General features: G+C 36.0%; 1 protein-coding gene across 2 annotated transcripts in view; it reads left to right on the plus strand.

The window, feature by feature from the left end:
• The window catches only part of MAN1A1 (mannosidase alpha class 1A member 1), a 166,569-nt gene that overhangs the window by 131,039 nt on the left and 13,641 nt on the right, over positions 1 to 21,889 (plus strand). For both annotated transcript variants that reach the window (XM_021082358.1, NM_213885.1), the window contains 3 exon segments: positions 7,148 to 7,271; positions 9,132 to 9,225; positions 15,199 to 15,314. In XM_021082358.1, coding sequence (XP_020938017.1) covers positions 7,148 to 7,271; positions 9,132 to 9,225; positions 15,199 to 15,314 — 334 coding nt within the window.

Here is a 21,889-nt window from a genome sequence, read left to right on the forward strand (position 1 = left end):
GAATCAAATTTAGCCTTCATAAAATTTACCACTATGTCCTTATTTTCTTCATTTTGCCCCATCTCAAAATCACAACCTCAGACTCCCTCATATTTGTGCTAGTAAACTGTGTGATCAGCCCAATTAGTATGTTTTTCTTAAATTGGCTTGAAGAGAGCAGGTATATGGTGACACTAATGGAAAATTATATTATTTAGATATGAGTTAGGGGTAGGAGCCAATAATGAAACCCTTTCACTATTGTTTTTGTTTTCAATTTTATTAAGTGAAGCATGTATTAAGCACTCCTCTTTTTTGGCAGTACCCTAGACTTGGGGATTAAAGCAGAATCTGTGTTTCTGAGGATCTTAGAATCTAGTAGAAAGGAGAAATCCTGGCCATTCTGGTTATGGAAAGAGACTCTAGTATAACATTTGGAGAATAAAAAGCCTGAAGTCTGTCCTGAGTTCGTTTAGCTTGATCCATACATGACCCATAGACCCAGAAAATGAAAGGCCCACATAGAGGTGAATAAACAAAGCCAAATTTGACTGTAGTCTTGGATCTTAAGTAATGTCTTGGAATGATGTTATGTGTTAAAACTCTTATAATAGTAGGGTAAACAAATCTAAAATCAAAAGGAGGGGAATGTCTGACAAGCTATTATTAGTGAATTACCATTCTGAAGACGGACTGTTACCATGCTTCTATTCAATCTTGAAGTTTATTTAGAAAACTATCAGTATATAAATCTGTCTGTAACTCCCTTTCCTCCAATTTTAAAGGACTTAATGTTATGATTTACAACAAATGGATCTGAGTTATCCCAAGGGTTCTAGAGACTACCAAATGTGGTGGGATATCATAGGCCCACTTAGTAAGGAGGAATTACTGTAAACAGTGGACATTTTTGCCTCCAATACACATTCCCAAATCCATCCTCATTATCAGTTTAGACAATTCAACTAACATCTTCCAGCTGGAATTGATGTATACATTTTTATGTAAAAATAAGTTAGAATTATAAAAGATCTAGACATATCACTAAATTGTTTTTAAAAATAAAAAATAAATTAGCTTTGGTGTTCATCAGTAGCGTATATTTAATTAAATTAGGATATACCTTTCAGTCAGAGTTCCCTGGTGGTTTAGCAGATTAAGGATCCAGCATTGTCAAAAATAAATAAATAAAGAATATATCCATTCAGTCAGATATTATGCACTCAACAGTAAGGATGTATGATGATTGATGTGGGAACTGCCCATGTAAAATATAATGTATATTTAAAATGACAGGTAGAATATGATTTTTTAATACAATAAAGTAAATGTACATGCATGCCCACACATCCTCAGTGCACTGAAATCTTTCTCATCAGGGCTACCTTTCATGGTGTTCCCAGACCTAATGATAGACTATCCTAGTTTGCCCAATGACTGGGCAGAAACTACATTCAACTTTTTCTCAGTCTGTTGAAAGTGGTTAGCAAGGAGGTCTTTACCCAAAGGGCAGCTGGAAAGCAGAATTTTAGCATCTTTGGACCTTAGAAGCAGGTTATTTAAGGAATTAGAGAGGACTTATCATCTCAGTTTTTGTATCTCCTACTCTCTCTTCTAATCCAAGACAGTCAAATGCAAGGAGAGCAGTATTGAGGGTAAGAATGAATTAAAATAATATTCAGTTTTAATTCTGTTAAAACTACTCACAGAATGGTGCAAGATATGGATAATTTTAAAACATTATATTTATTTAGACCCTTGGTTAAAAATATATATATATAAAAATTTTTTGGAAATAACCCACATGCCACTGTTCAGAAGCAGTTAAGTTTTGGATTATGAATTAATTCAGTCAAATGGCTGCCCCTTATTAGCCAACTTTTCCAATGGGAATGCCCTCAGAGGAATAGTTCTTTGCAGCCAAAATTCCTGTGCATGAACTACAGTAGAGTCTTGACTTAGAATGCTAGTCTCTGCAATTGTTAATCCAAGTCTTTAATGAGGTCTTAGACCACAAACTTGAAAGATCGACTCTGTGAACCTTTTCAGGATGGAAGCATGTGTAATAAATGAAGCTGAAACTGCTTAATCTCAAAATCAGTTAGCTTTGGGAATGTAGGTAAATGAAACAACCATCATGAAATTCCTAATTATTTTTTCCTCATTTGTGCTAAAATCCAAAAGGAATATTTTTGGATTATCTCCTTTTTTGAATTAAATATCCCTGTGTGCCTCCATTTGCAACATAAGTAAAGTTTTACCTTGGTATGTAGAATGTGGGGACTTTTTTTCTTCCAAAATTTGTTAACTCCATAGCCTCAAGGAATAATCTGTATTCTAGACTATGACTTCGAAGGGAGTTTATTTACTGATTAGCTAATCAGAAATTATTCAAACCAGAATCCTCAATAAATTCTTTTCTTTTTTTTTTTTGTTTGTTTGTTTGTTTTTGTTTTTTAGGGCTGCACCTGCAGCATGTAGAAGTTCCCAGGCCAGGGGATGAATCGGAGCTGCAGCTGCCAGCCACAGCCACAGCCACAGCCACAGCCACAGCCACAGCAATGCGGGATCCAAGCCGCGTCTGAGACCTACCCCACAGCTCACAGCAGCGCTGGATCCTTAGCCCACTGAGTGAGGCCATGGATTGAACCCATATCCTCATGGATACTGGTTGTGTTCACTTCCTCCTCGCCACAACAGAACTCCCAAGACATTTCTTTATTGGCCCATTTTTCCATTTTGCAAAGAACAAACAGCAAGGAAGAGTAAATTGAAAGCTATAGCTAATCAAGACTTTAGGATTATTTAATGTTTTGTTTACATATTCATCTGGCATTTTTTTTAGAATTTTTTCAGTTCTGTAAATTATTTGTTGCATTTGACTATAATAAGTAGCCAGATGTATATATTTCAGATTGTATCTGAGAAGTAACTATAAAATGCATATAATTTTAGGTACCTAGATTTAAGATTATTTTGAAGGGATAAGCCATCAATCCAGAACAACCCTCCAGCTACTTGATTCATTATAAGCTCTAGCAAAAGAGTTAGCAGCTCTCCTATGGGATTCAGACGTGAGTAGAATAGCATCATTTGTACTGTGCTTCCTTTCTCTGGCGCTGTTAACCATTCCCAGGAGGGAGAAGGGAAAACATATAATGCCCATTGCTTATCAGAGTTATGAGTTCAGTAAATAATTATACCTTCTTGCTTTTGACTGCAGGAGAATGAGGAAGTATATTACCATTGCTAATAAACCACATTCAGATTACATTCTCTACAGCAACAAAATAGTATTCCACATTTTTAAAGAATCAGAGCAACTCAGTTTTTTTAAAAAGACATGTTTCTAATTGCACTTGCCATAATCAGTTATTTTCTGATGTGATGTTTCATTTTCAAAGAATTTTTACCTTTATACAATACTGAAATTTTATATTAATATAAAAGTTGGAACACATGTATTAAAAAATACTCTAAAATGGAAGAACTGGAGATTAGAGGAAATAAATAAATGAAATTAGGGTGATAACAAAGTTTGAAGTTCTAGTCCAGGATTCTTTGAACCAAACACTTGGCAGCTTCCCAAATCATGTTAATTGCCTTTTTATGTATACATTTCCATATTCTGAGTCATCATTTTGGCTTAAAATGCAGTCATTACAACAAGATTGGCAGTATTTAGATATTCTTCCCTTTCATGCCTGCCTTATGGAACTTATAGTTTCTGAATACAAACTGTTCTTTGATCTTTAAAATATTTTTATAAAATACTATTAGTGCTTATAAAATAAATAAAGATGAAATAAAGAACCATGATTGCCTTTAAAACACTGTGATAACAGAACTAAAGTTAAAGATGTTTTAAACCCCCTATGCTTTCAGATGAAATTCATTTTGACGCAGAGGTTTGAAAAGCTTAGCTTTTGCTCTCATTGGATGCCCAGGGCACCCTGACTCCCTGACCAAGAGAGCAGTATCTTTATGGACTCATTTCCCTTTATCACAAACCCACCACTTTGGTGCCAAATGCCCACTGTCCATATATGTTATTTTACAGATTAGAGCCATATAAATATAAATAGGTGTTTCGGGGGCTCATAGAATTTAGAGACGAAAAAGATCTTAGAAATCATTCTGCGAGGGACCAAAACTTGGTTCTGACTCAGTGCACATTTACTGTGCAGGTAGGCAGCTGTTTCCCTGACACACTCATATTTCAGCTATGAAGGCCTGTGGTGCGTGCCGTGTGCTCTCCAGGCCAATCTCCATGTCTTTATAGCTTTGCCCAGGAAAAGGCAACTGACCTTATTTAATATCCAGATATAAGGATGCCCTATCTGATTTCTTGAAACATTTCCCTGACCTAGATTTAGGAGCCAGTATAACCACTGGTCTTATAACTTTACTGAAAAAAAAAAAAAAAAAGTTAATGCTATAGGTTAAAAGAAGGGTAACCATCCTTTCATATAAACATATGTGTATTTAAAACCCAGCTTCCTTAGATGCAAACTATTGCCTTTGGAATGGATAAGCAATGAGATCCTGCTATATAGCACTGGGAACTCTGTCTAGTCACTTATGATGGAGCATGATGGAGGATAATGTGAGAAAAAGAATGTATTTATGTATGTGTGACTGGGTCACTTTGCTGTACAGTAGAAAATTGACAGAATGCTGTAAACCAAATATAATGGAAAAAATAAAAATCATTTAAAAAAATTAGAAAAAGCCAGCTTCCATTCTGTTCACGTGATGTATCTTTTGTTAGTGCTTTTAATTGTCCCTATATATTTAGTGATATAGTGCTGTTTTCTCCTGATATGCATGTGTGCAAAGGTGGAGAAAGAAAACATATGTATAACTCTTTTTAAATCTTCATTTCTTTAACATATCAAGGATTTTTCAGTATACCTCTCGTTTTCTCTTGTTTAGCCATGTCGATAGCAGAGAAAAATGCCTCCATTCAAGAGTAATTTGAATTTTATTTAGTTCATGTACTGCTTGAGTTTTGCATCTGAGTGTGCCACCACACCCTCTGATACTCGGAACTTGAAAGGAACCAGTCCCTGAAGATCTGGAAACTGGGCTGGGTTCCTCAACATGCTGGCCTCTTCCTTCTCCAGGATGAAGTCATCATTTTCTCTTGCGATGACTGTGGCTTGTTGATGACGATATTGTGGCTTGTTTTTCATAGTTCCTCTAGAACATGGAAATGTGTAGTTTTGCTTAATAGGTTTATTGACTTTGGTCAGTGAAGGAATGGTTGGAATAAAAAAAGACTATGTCATGACAGCAAATTAATGACCAATTACTATGTGCATTTGCCATATGTTAATAAAATTTGAAAGTAGCTGTTCATCCTATTTGGATGACTGGCTATTCCTTTTATATAAGCCAACCGTGAAAATAAAAACTGACTCTCAGTCCCAGAAGTTAATAAATGTAAGGCATTTTCTAAAATAAATGAATATGTGGTTTTCAGATCTCTCCCTTTTACTTCTGTTTACTTTTTATTAGGTTTACTATAAATCTGTGTTTGGGAACAAAATCTAGATTTTGCTTTGAAAAGAAACAAAGAATAAGAGAGAGGCAGCCTACAATGTCCAATGCTAGTTGTCCTCGTCGTTTTCTTTTTTCATCAGTGTCCTCAGCCACCCGGTGGCAGAAGCAATGACAAAACTGGAAGAGTTTACCCAAGATCGTGAACACATAAAATGAAAAACAAAGAGGGTGGAAAACCTGGGGGACACCAAGAGCAGTATGTCAATGGGACCAACTTAGAAATAGAGGAAAGTGAGAAATCCACAAGCCTCCAAGATGTGGCTTCAACTTAACCTTGCAGCCTTCCTTCCAGCTGCCTCCCCTTCCCTCCTCTCCACTCACCAGTGCCAGGAGCTACTTCTGGTTCCTGGCTAGCCCTTTTGCTGTGTGTCTCTCCAGGTCCAGATTCTCCCTCTCTCCATTCCTCCCTCACTACTTCTTACTTACCCTTGAAGAATCAACTCAGGACTCTCCTTGAAGAAGCCAGTGATCCCTACCACATTGGACTGCATGTCCTGGCCCTAGATACTCAGAGAACACTTCACACGTTTAACTTGCCTTACTGTATGTGATTGGAATTATTTGTGCTTTGGTCTTTCTGTCCCATTATACTATAAGGTCTTTAAGAAAAGAGTGGCTTATTCATTATAAGCATCTTTGTAACCCCATGCCCTGTATAGTACCTAGCAAATAGTAGGCATGCAATAAATGTGAGTCTGAATGAAAACCAAAATGTGGGTTTTCAGCTTTTGGAAAGGAATTTGGTCAGGAGAGCCATTGACTTTATTCTTTATTTGAATTATCACCTATGTGTGACATCTTAAGTAGCTCTCCAGAAATAAACTGTACCCAAGGGTATGACTGACCATATCTCAAGACCCACTTTATGTGTATTTGTGTCTGTGTATGTTTAGGATTAACTCTTTTTAACAAGCATTTTACTGAGATGAGCCATGAGGCAATAATTTTTTAAACCAATGTCTTTGACCTCTCTCAGATTTGAATTACATAATGTTGTTGAAATTCTTGAACATAGATTAAATAGGTCATGGAATACATGAATGCCTTAGAAAATAGGTAAAATTGTGTGAGGGGGAACCTAAGAAAATAAGTCTAGTAAATGGGGGAAATTTTTGAGGTAGGGTGGAGTGAGTATGTAACTAATGCATCTTTGAAATATATCTTATACCCAAAAATGTCACATCTAATGTAAAGGTCTATGAGAGTCCATGGATTCTTGGTCTAAAATTAATTAAAATGTTAAAAAATTGGATTTGGAGTATCATGGGGGTATTTGGTCTGATTTTGTTGTATATTCTGCTAGGAAGGAGCATATATCTCTATATGGCACCTGTACCTTCTAAAATATTTGTTCATCAACAGCAAGCACATAATAACTTCTTTCTGACTTAAGTCAAATGTAATTTTCAATTTGGAGATAGGCATCAAAGCCTGAAACCAGTAGCCAGAGAAAACAACTCTTGATATTTTTGAAATATACCGAGTGAACTATTCGCTGAGGTGCCATTATTCAATAAGCTGTCTCTTTCACTTCTAGTATTTAGAGCTGCAAAAAAATGCAATCAGTCTGACCCATAACTCTTTACTCTCTTCTCTTCTTTAGTGGGATTGGAAGGAATTGGCCATGGGCCTCTGGAGGCAGCAGTATTTTGGCAGAATTTGGAACTCTGCATTTGGAATTTATACACTTGAGCTACTTATCAGGAAACCCCTTCTTTGCTGAAAAGGTGAGATTCTCTAATATACCTTGCATTGCAAAAAAGTACTTGTGAGAAATAATATCCTCTCTGGGGAGATATAATAGTATGGGATGCGGAAAAGAAGAACCAAGTTTAATGTAGCCCTTCATGAAGTTGTATTACATGATGCAGCATTTCATTTAACCAAGCAGTAAACCCATTCTTCGCCTAGCACCATTCTAACTCAGTGAGAGAGGGCTGGGCTTGCAGTCTGGTTCTCTACACCTCAAGCAAATAACTTAACCTCCCTGAATTTTTTCCCATATATATAGTGTCATGTGAACTATATGAACCACGTATATTAAAGACTTTTTAAACTCAAAATTCATGTTCACCCCACCACTCTGCCCTTAGCTTTCACCCCACTTTTTAGCTCCCCTTTCAGCAGAATTCCTTGGCAGAGTTGTCCGTGTTTGTTATCTGCTCTCCCACAACCTTGAACACTTTCCAGCCAGGCTTTTCTCCCAGCCGTACCAGTGAGCGCCCTCTTGCCAGACTCATCCATCACTCATACCTCCCCGTCTTCCTGGCCCTCGTGGCACTTGATGCACTTGATCACTTCCTTTCAGGAGGCATCGTCTGCACTAGGCCGCAGACACACAATAATCCCCCAGGTTGCTTCCCTTCAAAGGGCGCCCCTTCTCCATCCTGTTGCATCACCCTCATGATCCCAACCTAAAACATAGGAAAGCCCCAGGATTCACACCTCGGCCTCTTCTTTTTGCATTCACTCTATATTATTTCATCCAATCTCACACCTTTACATACCTTCTATTGACTGTTGACTCCATATTTGTAGTGTGAGTCCCAACTTGTCCCTGAACTCCAGGCTCTATATCCCAGTAGCTGTTCAACATTTCCACTGAGAAGTCTATCAGACAGCCCCCAGTTAAAATGCCTCGGCATAACCCCCAGACCTGCTTCTCCTCCAGTCTTCACTCTCCAGGTCAGTGATACCTCAGTTCACCCAGTGGCTCAGACCAAAAACCTTCACGTAATCCTGGTTCCTCTCCTTGGCAACCCTCAGGTCCAATCCATTAAGAATTCCTTTGTATCCTGGTACCCGTGCTGCCACTCTGGCCCAAGGCTCCAGCATCTCTGACCTGGACTGTGCAGTAGCCATCTGACGACACTTTCTCTCTTATCTCCTCAGTCTCACTGGTCCTGGAAAAGCACAAGTTTTCAGTGGTTTTGCATCCCACCCAGAATGGAACACGCTTGCAATATGGTCTGTGAGGCCTGCGAGATGTGGGCCCCGGCTATCGCTCTGCTCTCTGACATTCTCCTCTTTGCTTCCTCACCTCCAGCCTCAGTGGTCTTGCCAAACCTACTCTCTTCTCAGGGCTTTTTGGTTCTTGCTCCTCCTTCTGCCCAGGTGCTTTTCCTCCATTGTTCTGTGTGACTTGTTCCTTCATTCCTTTGAATGTTTGCTCACTCTCCCAGCAACCTCCCCCGCCACCCTGACTAACATAGAACATCACCACCCAACATCATTCCCTATCACATGACCTTTCTATATATTTTTCATAGCATGGATTACCACCTGACACACTTATTTATTAGCCATCTCATTCAGATACAAATTCCAAGTGGGTAATGACTTTAGTTATCCACTGATACATCCTTCGTCCCTTATACGGTGTCTGGCATATGGTAGGTTGGTGTAACTGTGTTCCCTTACTGTTATTATTTTTATAAGCTGGTCGTGACTGTCTTTATCTATAATTCTGTATCATTTAAATCAACTTTTTCTTTTTATAACATGGAAATATGTAATCAAGACAGAGAAGAATGGCACCAAAATTGTTTTTTCAGGTTTTCATAGTAACATTTCATTTTCTATTGTAGGTAATGAATATTCGAAAAGTGCTAAACAACCTGGAAAAACCACAAGGCCTTTATCCTAACTATCTGAATCCTAATAGTGGACAGTGGGGTCAATGTAAGTCAAAAGTTAAGCCTTGTTTTAGCTCTTTACATACCCAGGACTGTTGCTGTAACAGAGAGAAATCACAAATCTCAGTTGAAGGATCTTTGGAAAAGGGAAAAGCTTCCTTTAATGACTAGGTGTCTGTCATAAGACAGACCATAAATGTGACCAGGGGAACTAGATTGTTTATTTTGCATGCATAACTGTAAGCATGATGAATGACCTGTGAGCATTTCTTTTCTTTTTTTTTTTTTTTTTTTTTTGGTCTTTTCAGGGCCACACTCATGGCATATGGAGGTTCCCAGGCTAGGGGTCTAATTGGAGCTGTAGCCGCTGGCCTACAACACAGCCACAGAAATCCAGGATCCAAGCCTCACCTGTGACCTACACCACAGCCCACGACAACGCCCGATCCTTAACCCATAATTGAGGCCAGGAATCAAATCCACGTCCTCATGGATGCTAGTCAGATTTTTTTCCACTGAACCACGACGGGAACTCCCTGTGAGCATATTTAAAGCTGTGAATCAGAAAGGGAAGATCTGGTAGTGTGGGGGTATTAGCCTGTAACAAACTGGTTATGTAGATAGAGGGGAAAATCATTCCTTTGTGCTAATGACTAGCAAGGTTTGCCCAGAGTAGCTAGTTCATTCTACTTCATTTTTCTCTCTCTGCATGGCTGCAAGATGAGAGAAGAGCCTGAATCTTTAAGGGTTGAGAAATTGGAAGAGCAAACCAAGTCTTTTCTCTAGTTAATTTTAAGCAAGCAGACAAAGGTTTCTTGCCAGCAGAGCTCCTTTGGTCATAGGAGGAAGTACTGCACTAAAAGCTCTCACTTTAGATACTTAGGGACTCTGACCAGGGTATAAAGATTCAGAATAGTTGAATGAAACGTTCTCAAGCTGTTTTGGAAGAAAAAAAGTGGTAGATTAAGCAGCAACTGAGAGCAATGAAGATACCAAGGGGGGATGTCTAGTTGTGCCAAGTGTGTTAGCAACGCCTTGAACTTATTCTCTAATTTGAGGTTTTTCTTTATATTTAAATACGATATTCTTAGATGATTATATCTCACTGTTACTTTAAAAGTACTTTTTTTAAAGACTATTTTAGTGAAAAAAAAATGTGGTGAAATCTATGTCTGTGTGTTAGTAATTTCTATAGAAAGCCTCGCATTGAAACCATAACCCCATAATCAAGGTTGTCACTTAACCTAAGTGTGGTCTACAGATCACTAGATGTTGCCTCAGACCTCTCAGGGGATCTACAAAAATCAAAGCTATTTTTATAATAATATTAAGACTCTCTTCTTTTTTTTTACTGTGTTGACATTTGCAGTTACATTGCCAAAGCAATGGTGGGTAAAACTGCTAAAGGCCAGAGTGAGAGCCATGGCAGGGACACCAAATAGTACTAACAGCAAACACACCTCAAAAGCATTGCACGTTTATAGCAGTAAATCCAATATCAACATAAAGCAAACCACACAAATTTTTTCTTATTTCCCAGTGCATATAAAATGTACATTTACACTATCCTGTAGTCTATTAAGTGTTCAATAATATCATGTCTTTAAAAAGTACATAATTTAAAAATACTTTATTGCTAAAAAATGTTAACCTATTTACTGAACCTTCAGCAAGTCGTAGTAAGAGATCACTGATCACAAATCACTGTAAAAATATAATAATAATGAAAAAGTTAGAAATATTGCAAAAATTACCAAACTGTGACACAGAGACACAAAGTGAGCAAATACTGTTGAAAAAAAATGATGCTGATAGAGTTACTCGATGCAGGGTTGCCGCAAACTTTCAATTTGTAAGAAATGCAGTATCTGCAAAGTGCAATACACTGAAGGTCAATAAAACAAGATATGCCCATGGTCCTATCCTTCACTGCAGATAACAACAACAAATAAAAAAATACAGTTTTACTCATGAATGCTTTTAATGAAGCAAAAGAATTTACTTAGTCTGGTAAACCTCCATCTTTGAGTACACATCATTGTTACATTCTGTATGATGAAATGGAAAGGACACAAAGCACTTCTACTGCATGATGAAAAAAATAGTGCTTGCCTCATAGAAAAGCACTTGTGTGATTGTTTGGGTTGCAAGCTGAACTAGCTGCATATTGTTTCATGGGTCACCATTTTTACTTGAAAGAGTTACTGTAGAAGACAAACTCTGATTATTCACACTTGGGTAATTGGTAGGCATGATTGCAAAAATGAGTGTGTTGCTTCAAGGAAAACTGACAGTATCTGTGCCAAAGATAAAACTTGAGCTTCTAAATGAAAATTAGAATTTTGAAAAACTTGCATATGCCACCGTAAGCTTAATGTCTTTCACCAATACTAAAGGACTTTCTGCTGAGATTGGTGGTGATATTAACAAATACGGTTTTTTGGATATTGTACAATCAAATGTGTCAACATCTGCAAGATCTGCATAATTCAACAAACCAATATTTTCCAAATGACCAATACCTGCTGTTACAAAATTATGTGTGAGAAAAAGTACATTAGAAGTTCAAGATGGCCCAATGGATTTTATTTTTTGATTTTTTAATGATTTATATTTTTTCCATTATACTTGGTTTACAGTATTCTGTCAATTTTCTACTGTACATCAGTGACCCAGTCTCTCTGTCTCTCTGTCTCTCTGTCTCTCTGTCTCTCTCTCTCTCTCTCTCTCTCTCACACACATACACACACACACACACACACACACACACACACACACATTCTTTTTCTCACATTATGCTCCATCATGCTCCATTGCAAGTGACTAGATATAGTTCCCAGTGCTATACAGCAGGCTCTCATTGCTTTTCCAGTACAAATGCAGTAGTTTGCATCTCTTAACCCCAGATTCCCAGTCCATCCCACTCCCCCACCATCATAGTACAAACATTGATTAATGTGGTTTCTAATTCCACATAGCAACTGTTAGAAAACTTTAACCACTCGTCAAGTTTTGTTGTACCACCAAAGAAAAATTATCCACAATTATCTGAAAAGACTATTAAAATACTTTTCCCTTTCCAACTGTATAAATGTGTGAGACTGAATTTTTTTCATGTATTTCAGCCAGAACAACATATAGCAACAGATTGAACATAGAGCAGATATAGAAATCTAGTTGTCTTCTAGTACAGCAAACATTAAAGAGACTTGCAAAAATATGAAATGGTGTCACTGTTCTCACTAACCACTTTTGTAAAATATAACATGTTTTTATGAAAAAACTATAATGAACATAATGGGTTTTTACTTTAAATAAAATATTTTAAATTCTGTTTTAATTTCCAATATAGTAAATATTGATAGATATTACATAAACAAGTTCTTTAGGGTGCTTATTCATTTTTAAGAGTGCGAAAGTATGCTGAGGCTAAAAAGTATTCAGCCCACTAGAGTATTGGGGATAAAACAGAACCTGAATAGCTTTCTAAGTGCAAGATAATTAGATATGATTCTTGAAAAGAACAAGCATTTTCCTCCTTCTCACAAAAGGTTTCAAAAGCTAAAGAAACGTCTCTATCATTTACTGTTTTCTTCTTGCCATTTAGGAATTAGAGGTCACTATGAAAAGGGACAAAAAGAGTCATTTGTTCTGGACCATCCCAGTTTCACCTTCTGGGTCACCAATATGCTATGTATCTGGCCCTGCTTCCCGGTACAAAGGGCCCTTTATAATTGGATTGCTTATGGGCCAGTTTCCTGATGGAAAAACAAATAGGGTTCATGAGTCCCCTGTCTGTTTTCCCTTACCCCAGCATGTGTCCCAGCCACAGGAAGGTACACTTATTTTCTTATTCTTTAATCAAGGTCTGCTTGGCCATATCCAGGTCTCAACTTTGCTATTTCCTCAGCCCTTTTTCTGCTCTTTTAAGTCTATCAAAACCCAGCTCAATCACCCTTTCTTCTAGGTGACCTTCTTCAAGACCTGGTTGGAAATTATTAGGACCTGCTCCGCCTCTACTCACCTGCTTCTTCTACCCTGTCCCAACACATTGGGTACTTTCCTATCACAATCCTTTTCCTAATGATTAATATACATACCCATCTTCCTAAGGATCCAAAGCATCTGAGGACAGCGACTCTGTCTTAGTCACATTTGTTAACCCAGAACGTAGTTTACTTACTTAAGTTTTGTGAATAGTTGTGTAGTCTGTGTCCATTCTGATCCTTTCTGCCTCTGCTTTTAATAATGGTTCTGTTTTTTCTCTTTGAACAATTTGTATCCTACTCCTCAATTGGGGCTGAGAGGCAGCATCCGGTCCTGGTCACTGATAATATCTTGTTACTGTTGAGGCCACATGTAGGCTTCTGTGTCTATAAACAGAGCAATTAGCATGCTTCTTTGATTAACATAACAACACTAATGTATATGGCGATACTTGTATCACTGGGGGATTGCTTTGAGGACAGAAGTTCAGATTCAGAGGAAGTCTATAAAATATTTAAAAAGGGATGATATTGAGTATTTGATCCTTTTTATCTTGATCCTTTTGCTATTTACTTTTTCTCTTTTTAAGTATTAGAAATCCTTCTAAGGGACCTACTCCTATCAAAAGAAATGAATGAATTACCCCCTTTATAGAAGAACCTAATATTTGAGTGGCTATGGTACCTGTTACATTTAGAGCATTTGGGAAGAAGAATACCATGTATCTTCTTTCCAGAAGTAGACAGTCCTTTCCTACTGATAAAATCAGGCGTGTTCTCTCTTACATCCACTAAGATATTTACATAGGAGTTTGTTGCCAACAGAAATAGTCATCCAGACGTGGGAGAAACTTAGTGAGTGATATGCTAAATTATCAAAAAAAACTCTCTTTGTTTTTCCTCTATCTTCCTTCATGTTTCTTTCTTTTGATTTTTTCCAAATATGAAAATTACATAGGTAAGAAATAAGAAAATAGAAAACTTAGGAATATTAATTAAAACAAATGTGGAAACCCTTTTCCTCTTTTTAAAATCACCAAATGCCAAAACTTGCCTCTTCTGCCATTATAGAATCATAACCCAAGGGGAAAGAAAATGAAGCTGCTTCTGGCTGTTAGTTTTCAACTCTCATTGCTTTAACTCTAAAGGACATGTCTGGATCGTGGCCATCATTTCCTATTACTTCATTTAGTCCCTGTTATTTTGACAGTAACTGGACAGTGATTTGCTTTACTATGCATCACTTGCATTTGTCTCCTGCAATCATGTTTATAACAACGGGGCTTATTATTGATGAGATAGTACTTAGTCTATTTAGTTGGTAAATGTCAGAGGTTTCTTTAGGAAATTGTAAAGGTCACTTCAAACTTCTATTTTAATAATCAGCCTTATAATTATAAAAATACTAATTTTACATTAAAATTAAAAGTATAATTCTGGACTTTCTGCAAAAGAAAATCACATATTTACTTTAAAATGCAGCCCTTCTAGGCTTAATAGATGTATTCCTTATTAAGATTGACTTAAAAGAATTCTGCTTTGTTCATCAGTTATTTACTGAGTACCTACTAGGTATGAGATACTTTTTAGGGGCTGATGGGGACTGAGAAACATAGTCGGTCTGGTCCCTGCCCTCCTGGAACATAGTCCTGTGGAGGAGACAGAAAAAAAATTCACCATTTTTTAAAAGTACACAATTGGTAGACATGTGCTATCAGAAAGTGAGTGTATTGTCAGAAAACCTGGTGGGCAGTCAGTGAAGGCTTCTTTGGAGATACAATGTTTGATTCAAATATGAAATATGAGTAAGAATCATAAAACAATGGGGAAGAGAGTCAGGGAGTGCACTCCAGGCAGAGAGAACAATGCCTTTAGAATCCCTGAGGTGGGAAGGGAAGAGATTTGTTGGAATTTAAATGTAATATTGAGTTGCAGTTGACATAGGGTTTTGCATCCTAGTTACTAATGTGATTTTACTGTATTATCTGAATTACAGTCTAAATCAACTAAAATTCATTTTCCTCTCTTTGCAGATCATGTATCAGTAGGAGGACTTGGAGACAGCTTTTATGAATATTTGCTAAAGGCATGGTTAATGTCTGACAAGACAGATCTAGAAGCTAAGAAGATGTATTTTGATGCTATTAAGGTAAACCCCAATATAAATCATCTTTACCCCTCAGCTAACTTATAACTTGCATATTAATCAAGTTTTAATGAAAAAAATGGAATACTACATGAGTGGGTTACAAAATATTTCCAGTTAGAGTTCAATGTGTGCTAATATAATTATAGCAATAATCATACATGATATGTTTAGTTCTAATAAAGCAGTTAAAAGTTTTCCTCATGATTTAAACCTCAGTTAGGATTCACATATATGAATAATAGGTATTTTTTCTTCAACAAGTATGAATTTCCTGTTAGAGTCACAAGTGGAATTATGGAGAGATAAGAATCCTGAATTTGTATTCTAAAAATTGACTAAGTTAAGACTGCCCAAGATTACGGAAATCCTAATGGCTACTTCCATTTTAAGTAAACTCATCTCCAGAGAGAGAGGGGCAGTTATTTTCAAATAAAAATCTGAACTAGTCAAAATAATACTTAAGGGAAGAATATTAATAGTTTTCAAAGATCCTTTATGATGGAGAGGAATGAGAGGGAACAAATATTTGTTGAATTAACTGTTGTGCACTAAGTACTATGTTAGGTAGATACTTCATAAAATGTGTTTATTTCCTTACAATAGTTCAACTGCAATATAGTTGATTATGATACTATGTTAGTTTCAGGTTATTATATAGTGATTTGACATTTGTATATGTTACAAAATATCACTGTGAACCTAGTAATCATCTGTCCCCATATAAATTTATTACAATATTATTGACATGTTCCTTATGTTGTATATTGCATCCCTGTGGCTTATTTATTTTATAAGTGGAGGTTTGTACTTATTAATCACCTTTACCTATTTCCTCGCCCCCATCCCCCTTCCCTCTGGCAACCACCCATTTGTTCTCTGTATCTATGAGTCTGTTTTCATTTTGTTTTGTATTTATTTGTTTTGTCTTTTAGATTCCACAAGTAAGTGAGATCATATGGTATTTGACTTTAACTTACTTCACATAATGTAATACCCTCTAGATCAAACCATGTTGTTGCAAATAGCAGGATTTCATTTTATGACTGTGTAATATTCCACTGTACACAGACACACACACGCATGCACGCACGCACGCATATACACCCACATCTTCTTTATCTATCAATAAACACGTAGGTAGCTTCCCTATCTTAGCTACTGAAAAAATGCAGTAATGAATATGCGAGTGCATATATCTTTCCGGATTAGTGGTTTTTACTTCAGATAAATACCCTGAAGGGGAGGCAGGTATTTATCCGAAGTGGAATTGCTAGATCATATGGCATTTCTATAGTGGCTGTACCAATTTATAATCCCAAAATAGTGCACAAGGATTCTCTTTTCTTTATATCCCCACCAACACTTGTTATTTGTTGTCTCCTTGATGAGAACCATTCTGATAGATGTGAGGTGCTGCCTCATTATGGTGTTAATTTGCATTTTCCTAATGCTGAGTGATATTGAGCATCTTTTCACGTGTTGGTTGGCAATCTCTGTCTTCTGTCTTCTTTGGAAAACTGTCTATTCAAGTCCTCTGTCCATCGTTTAATTGTGTTATTTGTTGAGTTATATGAAATATTTGTGTATTTTGGATCTTAATCCCTTATCAGATACATTTGTGAATATCTTCTTCCATTTAGTAGGATGCCTTTTCATTTTTTTCTTAGTTTCCTTCACTATGCAAAAGCTTTTTAGTTTGGTATAGTCCCATGTGTTTATTTTTCATTTTGTTTTCTTTCCCCAAAGAGACAGATTCCACCCCCCCAAAAAAATATTGCTAATACCAGTGTCAAAACAATGCACTGCCAATGGTTTCTTCTAGTTTTATGGTTTCAGTTCTTAAACTTAAGTCTTTAATCCATTTTGAGTTTTTATTTTTATATATGGCATGAAAAAAAGATTCTTCTCTTGCATGTAGCTATCCAGTTTTCCCATCATCATTTACTGAAGAGATTATATTTTCCTCATTATTTCTTCTTGCCTCCTTTCTCATAGCTTAATTGACAATAAAAGAATGCATTTATTTCCAAGCTCTATATTCTTTTCCATTGATCTGTATGTCTGTTTTTGTACTGTAGCTTTGTAGTATAATTTGAAATCAGTAAGCATGATATCACCAGATTTGTTCTTCCTTCTCAAGATTGTTTTGGTCATTTGGGATCTTCTGTGGTTCTATATAAATTTTAGAATTATTTGTTCTGGTTCTGTTTAAACTGCCTTTGGTATTTTGACAGGGATTGCATTGACTCTGTAGATTGCCTTGGGTAGTGTGATCATTTTAGCAGTATTCTTACAATCCATGAGCATGTTATGTCTAATCATTTGTGTTGTCTGTGATTTCTTTCATTGATGTCCTATACTTTAAAAAGTATAAGTATTTTACCTCTTTGGTTAGATTTATTACTAGGTAGTTTACTCTTTTTAATGCAATTGTAAATGGAATTGTTTAATTAATTCCTCTTTCTGATAGTTTGTTATTAGTGTAGAGCAATGAAACATACCTGTATATTTACTTTGTATCCTGAAACTTTACTGAATTCATTTATTAGTTCTAATAGCTTTTGGTAGTATTTTAGGATTTTTCTGTATAAAGTGTCATGTCTAGATCTTAGTTTCATTGATATTTTCTGTTGGCATTTTTAGTCTCTTTTATTTATTTCTACTCTGAACTTTATGATTTCTTTCCTTCTACTAGCTTTTGGTTTTGTTTGTCCTTCTTTCTGTAGTTGCTTTAGGTGTAAGATAAAGGTTTTTCTTGTTTCCTGAAGTAAGCTTGTATTGCTAAAAACAAACCTCTTAGAGCGGTTTTTGCTGTGTCCTCTAGATTTTAGATCATTGTGACTCCATTTTCATTTGTCTCTTAGGTATTTTTTTATTTTTTTTATTTTTTTTATTTTATTTTTTATTTTTTTTAGGGTTGTTATCTTTTTTTTTTTTTTTTTTTTTTTTTTTTTTATTTTCCCACTGTACAGCAAGGGGGTCAGGTTATCCTTACATGTATACATTGCAGTTACAGTTTTTTCCCCCACCCTTTCTTCTGTTGCAACATGAGTATCTAGACATAGTTCTCAATGCTATTCAGCAGAATCTCCTTGTAAATCTATTCTAAGTTGTGTCTGATAAGCCCAAGCTCCCGATCCCTCCCACTCCCTCCCCCTCCCATCAGGCAGCCACAAGTCTCTTCTCCAAGTCCATGATTTTCTTTTCTGAGGAGATGTTCATTTGTGCTGGATATTAGATTCCAGTTATAAGTGATATCGTATGATATTTGTCTTTGTCTTTCTGGCTCATTTCACTCAGTATGAGATTCTCTAGTTCCATCCATGTTGCTGCAAATGGCATTATGTCATTCTTTTTATGGCTGAGTAGTATTCCATTGTGTATATATACCACATCTTCCAAATTATTTTTTTATTTTTTTTATTTATTTATTTGATTTTTTCAATGATCCATTGGTTGTTTAGAGTGTGTTATTTAGCCTCCTCATGTTGTGTGTTTTTTGCAGTTTGTTTCCTTGTAATTCATTTCTGGTCTCATAGCATTATGACCAGAAAAGAAGCTTGATATGATTTCAGTTTTCTTAAATTATCTATCCTGGCAGTGTTCTATATACACTTGAAAATAATGTGTAATCTGCTGCTTTGAGATGGAAGGTTTTATATGGTCTAATGTGTCATTTAAGGCCTATGTTTCTTTATTGATTTTCTATCTGGATGATCTGTCTATTGATATAAGTGGAGTGCTACAGTCCCTTAATATTATTATGTTACCATTAATTTCTCTCTTATATCTGTTACTATTTTCTTTATGTATTTAGGTGCTCTTATGTTTGAAAAATGCATATTTATAATCGTTATATCTTCATCTTGAATTGATCCCTTGGTCATTATGTAATGTCCTTCTTTGTCTCTTTTTACAGTCTTTCTTTCAAGTTTATTTTGTGTGATATAAACAGCTTCCAGCTTTCTTTCCATTTCCATTTGCATGGAATAACCTTTTCTATCCCGTTTTTAGTCTGTATGTGCCTTTAGGTCTAAAATGAGTCTCTTATAAGCAGAATATGTATATAGTTCTTGTGTTTTCATCCATTCAGCTACCTTATGTATTTTAATAAGAGCACTTAGTCCATTTACACTTAAAAGAATCATCATAGGTATGTGCTTGTTGCCTTTTGTTAATTGTTTTCTCATTGTTTTGTAGTTCTTTTTTGTTTCCTTATTATTTTTATCTCGTGCTTTGATGTTATTTTAGTTTTGTGCTAGATTGTGTGTGTGTGTATCTATTATAGGCTTTTGATTTGTAGGTATAGAATGTCATTCATATGCATATGATTACTTTAAGTTGATAATCTCTTAAGTTAGAGTGCATTCTAACCACTTTACATTTTTACCTCCCCCACTACATGTAATATTTTTGATATGATATTTTACATCTTTTTGTCTTGTGCATCCCTACTACTTATTATAGATATAGACTATTCTACTGCTTTTGTGTTTTAAGCTTCCTACTAGTTTTATGTGTTTGATTGACTACCTTTACTATATGTTTGTCTTTACCAGTGAGATTTTTTTTCCTTCCATAATTTTCATGTTTACAGTTGTGGCCATTCTTTTCTGCTTTGGGAAGTCTCTTTAACATTCCTTATAAAGCCAGTTTAGTGGTGCTGAACTCTTTCAGATTTTTTTTTTTTTGTAAAGTCTTTGTCTTTTAGATCTGAATGATAATATTGATAGGTACAGTATTCTTGGTTATAGGCTTTTTCCCTTTCATCATTTTAGATATATTATGCCTTACCCTTCTGGTCTGCAGTGTTTCTGCTGAAGAGTTAGCTGATAGTCTCCTTTCCTAGTGATTTTTTTTTTTTTTTTTGCCATTTTATTTAGGATGCATCTTGGTGTGGACTTCTTTGGGCATGTCTTGTTTGGTTCTTTCTGTACTTCCTGGAGTTGGGTGTTTATTTTCTTTCCCAGGTTAGGAAAATTTTCACCCATTATTTCCTCAAGTAAGTACCTTGCCCCGTCCTCTCCTATCTCCTCCTTGGACCTGGCAATGCAAGTATTGGTGTGCATGATGTCATGCCAGAAATTTCTTAGACCTCATTTTTTAAACTATCTTGTCTCTTTTCTGCTCAACTTTGGGTGATTTCAACTATTCTGTCTTCCACTTCACTAATTCATTCGTCTGTATTATACTGTTTATTCCTTCTAGTATAATTTTCACCTAAGTTATTATATATATTTTTTGTCTTTTGTCTTTTTAGAGCCATGCCCATGGCATATAGAGGTTCCCAGGGTAGGAGTTGAATTGGAGCTGTACCTGCCAGCCTACAGTACTGCCACAGCAACGTGGGATCTAAGCTACATCTGCAACCTACACCACAGCTCACAGCAACACCAGATCCTTAAGCCACTGAGCAAGACCAGGGATCAAACCGTCATCCTCATGGATACTAGTCGGGTTCTTTAGCAACTGAGCCACGACAGGAACTCCCAGTTATTACATTCTTCAGCTCTTTCTTTCTTCTATTTTCTAACTCTTTTTTGATATTCTTAGTGTGTTCATCCATCCTTTTCTTGAGCTCAGTGAGCATCTCTACTATCATTACCTTGAACTCAGATAGATTGCGTATTTCCACTTGTTTTGTCCTTTTCCTGAAGTTCTGTCTTGTTCTTTCATTTGGATTATATTTCTCTATTTCCCTTTTTCCCAGTTCTCTGTATTTAATTCTATGTGTTAGGTAGGTAAGTTACATACCCCAATCCTGAAGAAATGGCTTTAAGTGGGAGGCATCAGGCCCAGCCTCTCACTATAATTTAGATATGATTCACCCAATTTTATAGACAAGGTAACTGAACCTCAGAGAGGTTGAGTACGGCACCAAAATTCAAACTAAAATTTGTGTCAATACCTGTCCCTTTTTACTTCACCACTGTGGGGTTTTGAATAAGAATGTTCATACTACACTTAAATGTGTCTTTAATGGGGCAGTAAGTTCATAAGATAAGTTAGAAACTATTTTGCAAAGTATATAAGAGGTGGCCATTGTAAGAGTAAACTAACTTTCAGTCAGATTTAAGCCTCAATCAACAATGAAAATAAAATTTGAAAATAAATTAAAAAAACACTATATAAAATATTTGAATTCATACCCAACTTTTCAGGAACAAAATTTTTCAGAAGTATTTTATATGGTCACTCATAAAAATATTAATTATTATCATATATTAAACATAACAAGAAAATTGACCTTTTTATTAATGGCTTAGAATTTTTTTTATAATAAATAGCAGTAATTCATAGGGGGAAAATGGAAATTTATAGTCCCAGTGATGTTGCTATTGTTCTAAAAGTGATATCCCTATAAAGAGTTCTGGGTGATTTTGAAATATGTAAACTTATTCATTTAAATATAAATACAACTTGCTTTGCTCTGGTTGACCAATTATAATATTACATTGGTTCCTTCTTAAGTCAATAGTGAGCTTCACTAAGTAGAGCAGATGTACCTCTTTACTGTTTCACATATAGGAACCAGGACACCTTAGTTAGAACATTGACCTTCATTTACACAGCCT

This window comes from Sus scrofa, chromosome 1, assembly GCF_000003025.6.
Source record: "Sus scrofa isolate TJ Tabasco breed Duroc chromosome 1, Sscrofa11.1, whole genome shotgun sequence".
Taxonomy (NCBI): domain Eukaryota; kingdom Metazoa; phylum Chordata; class Mammalia; order Artiodactyla; family Suidae; genus Sus; species Sus scrofa.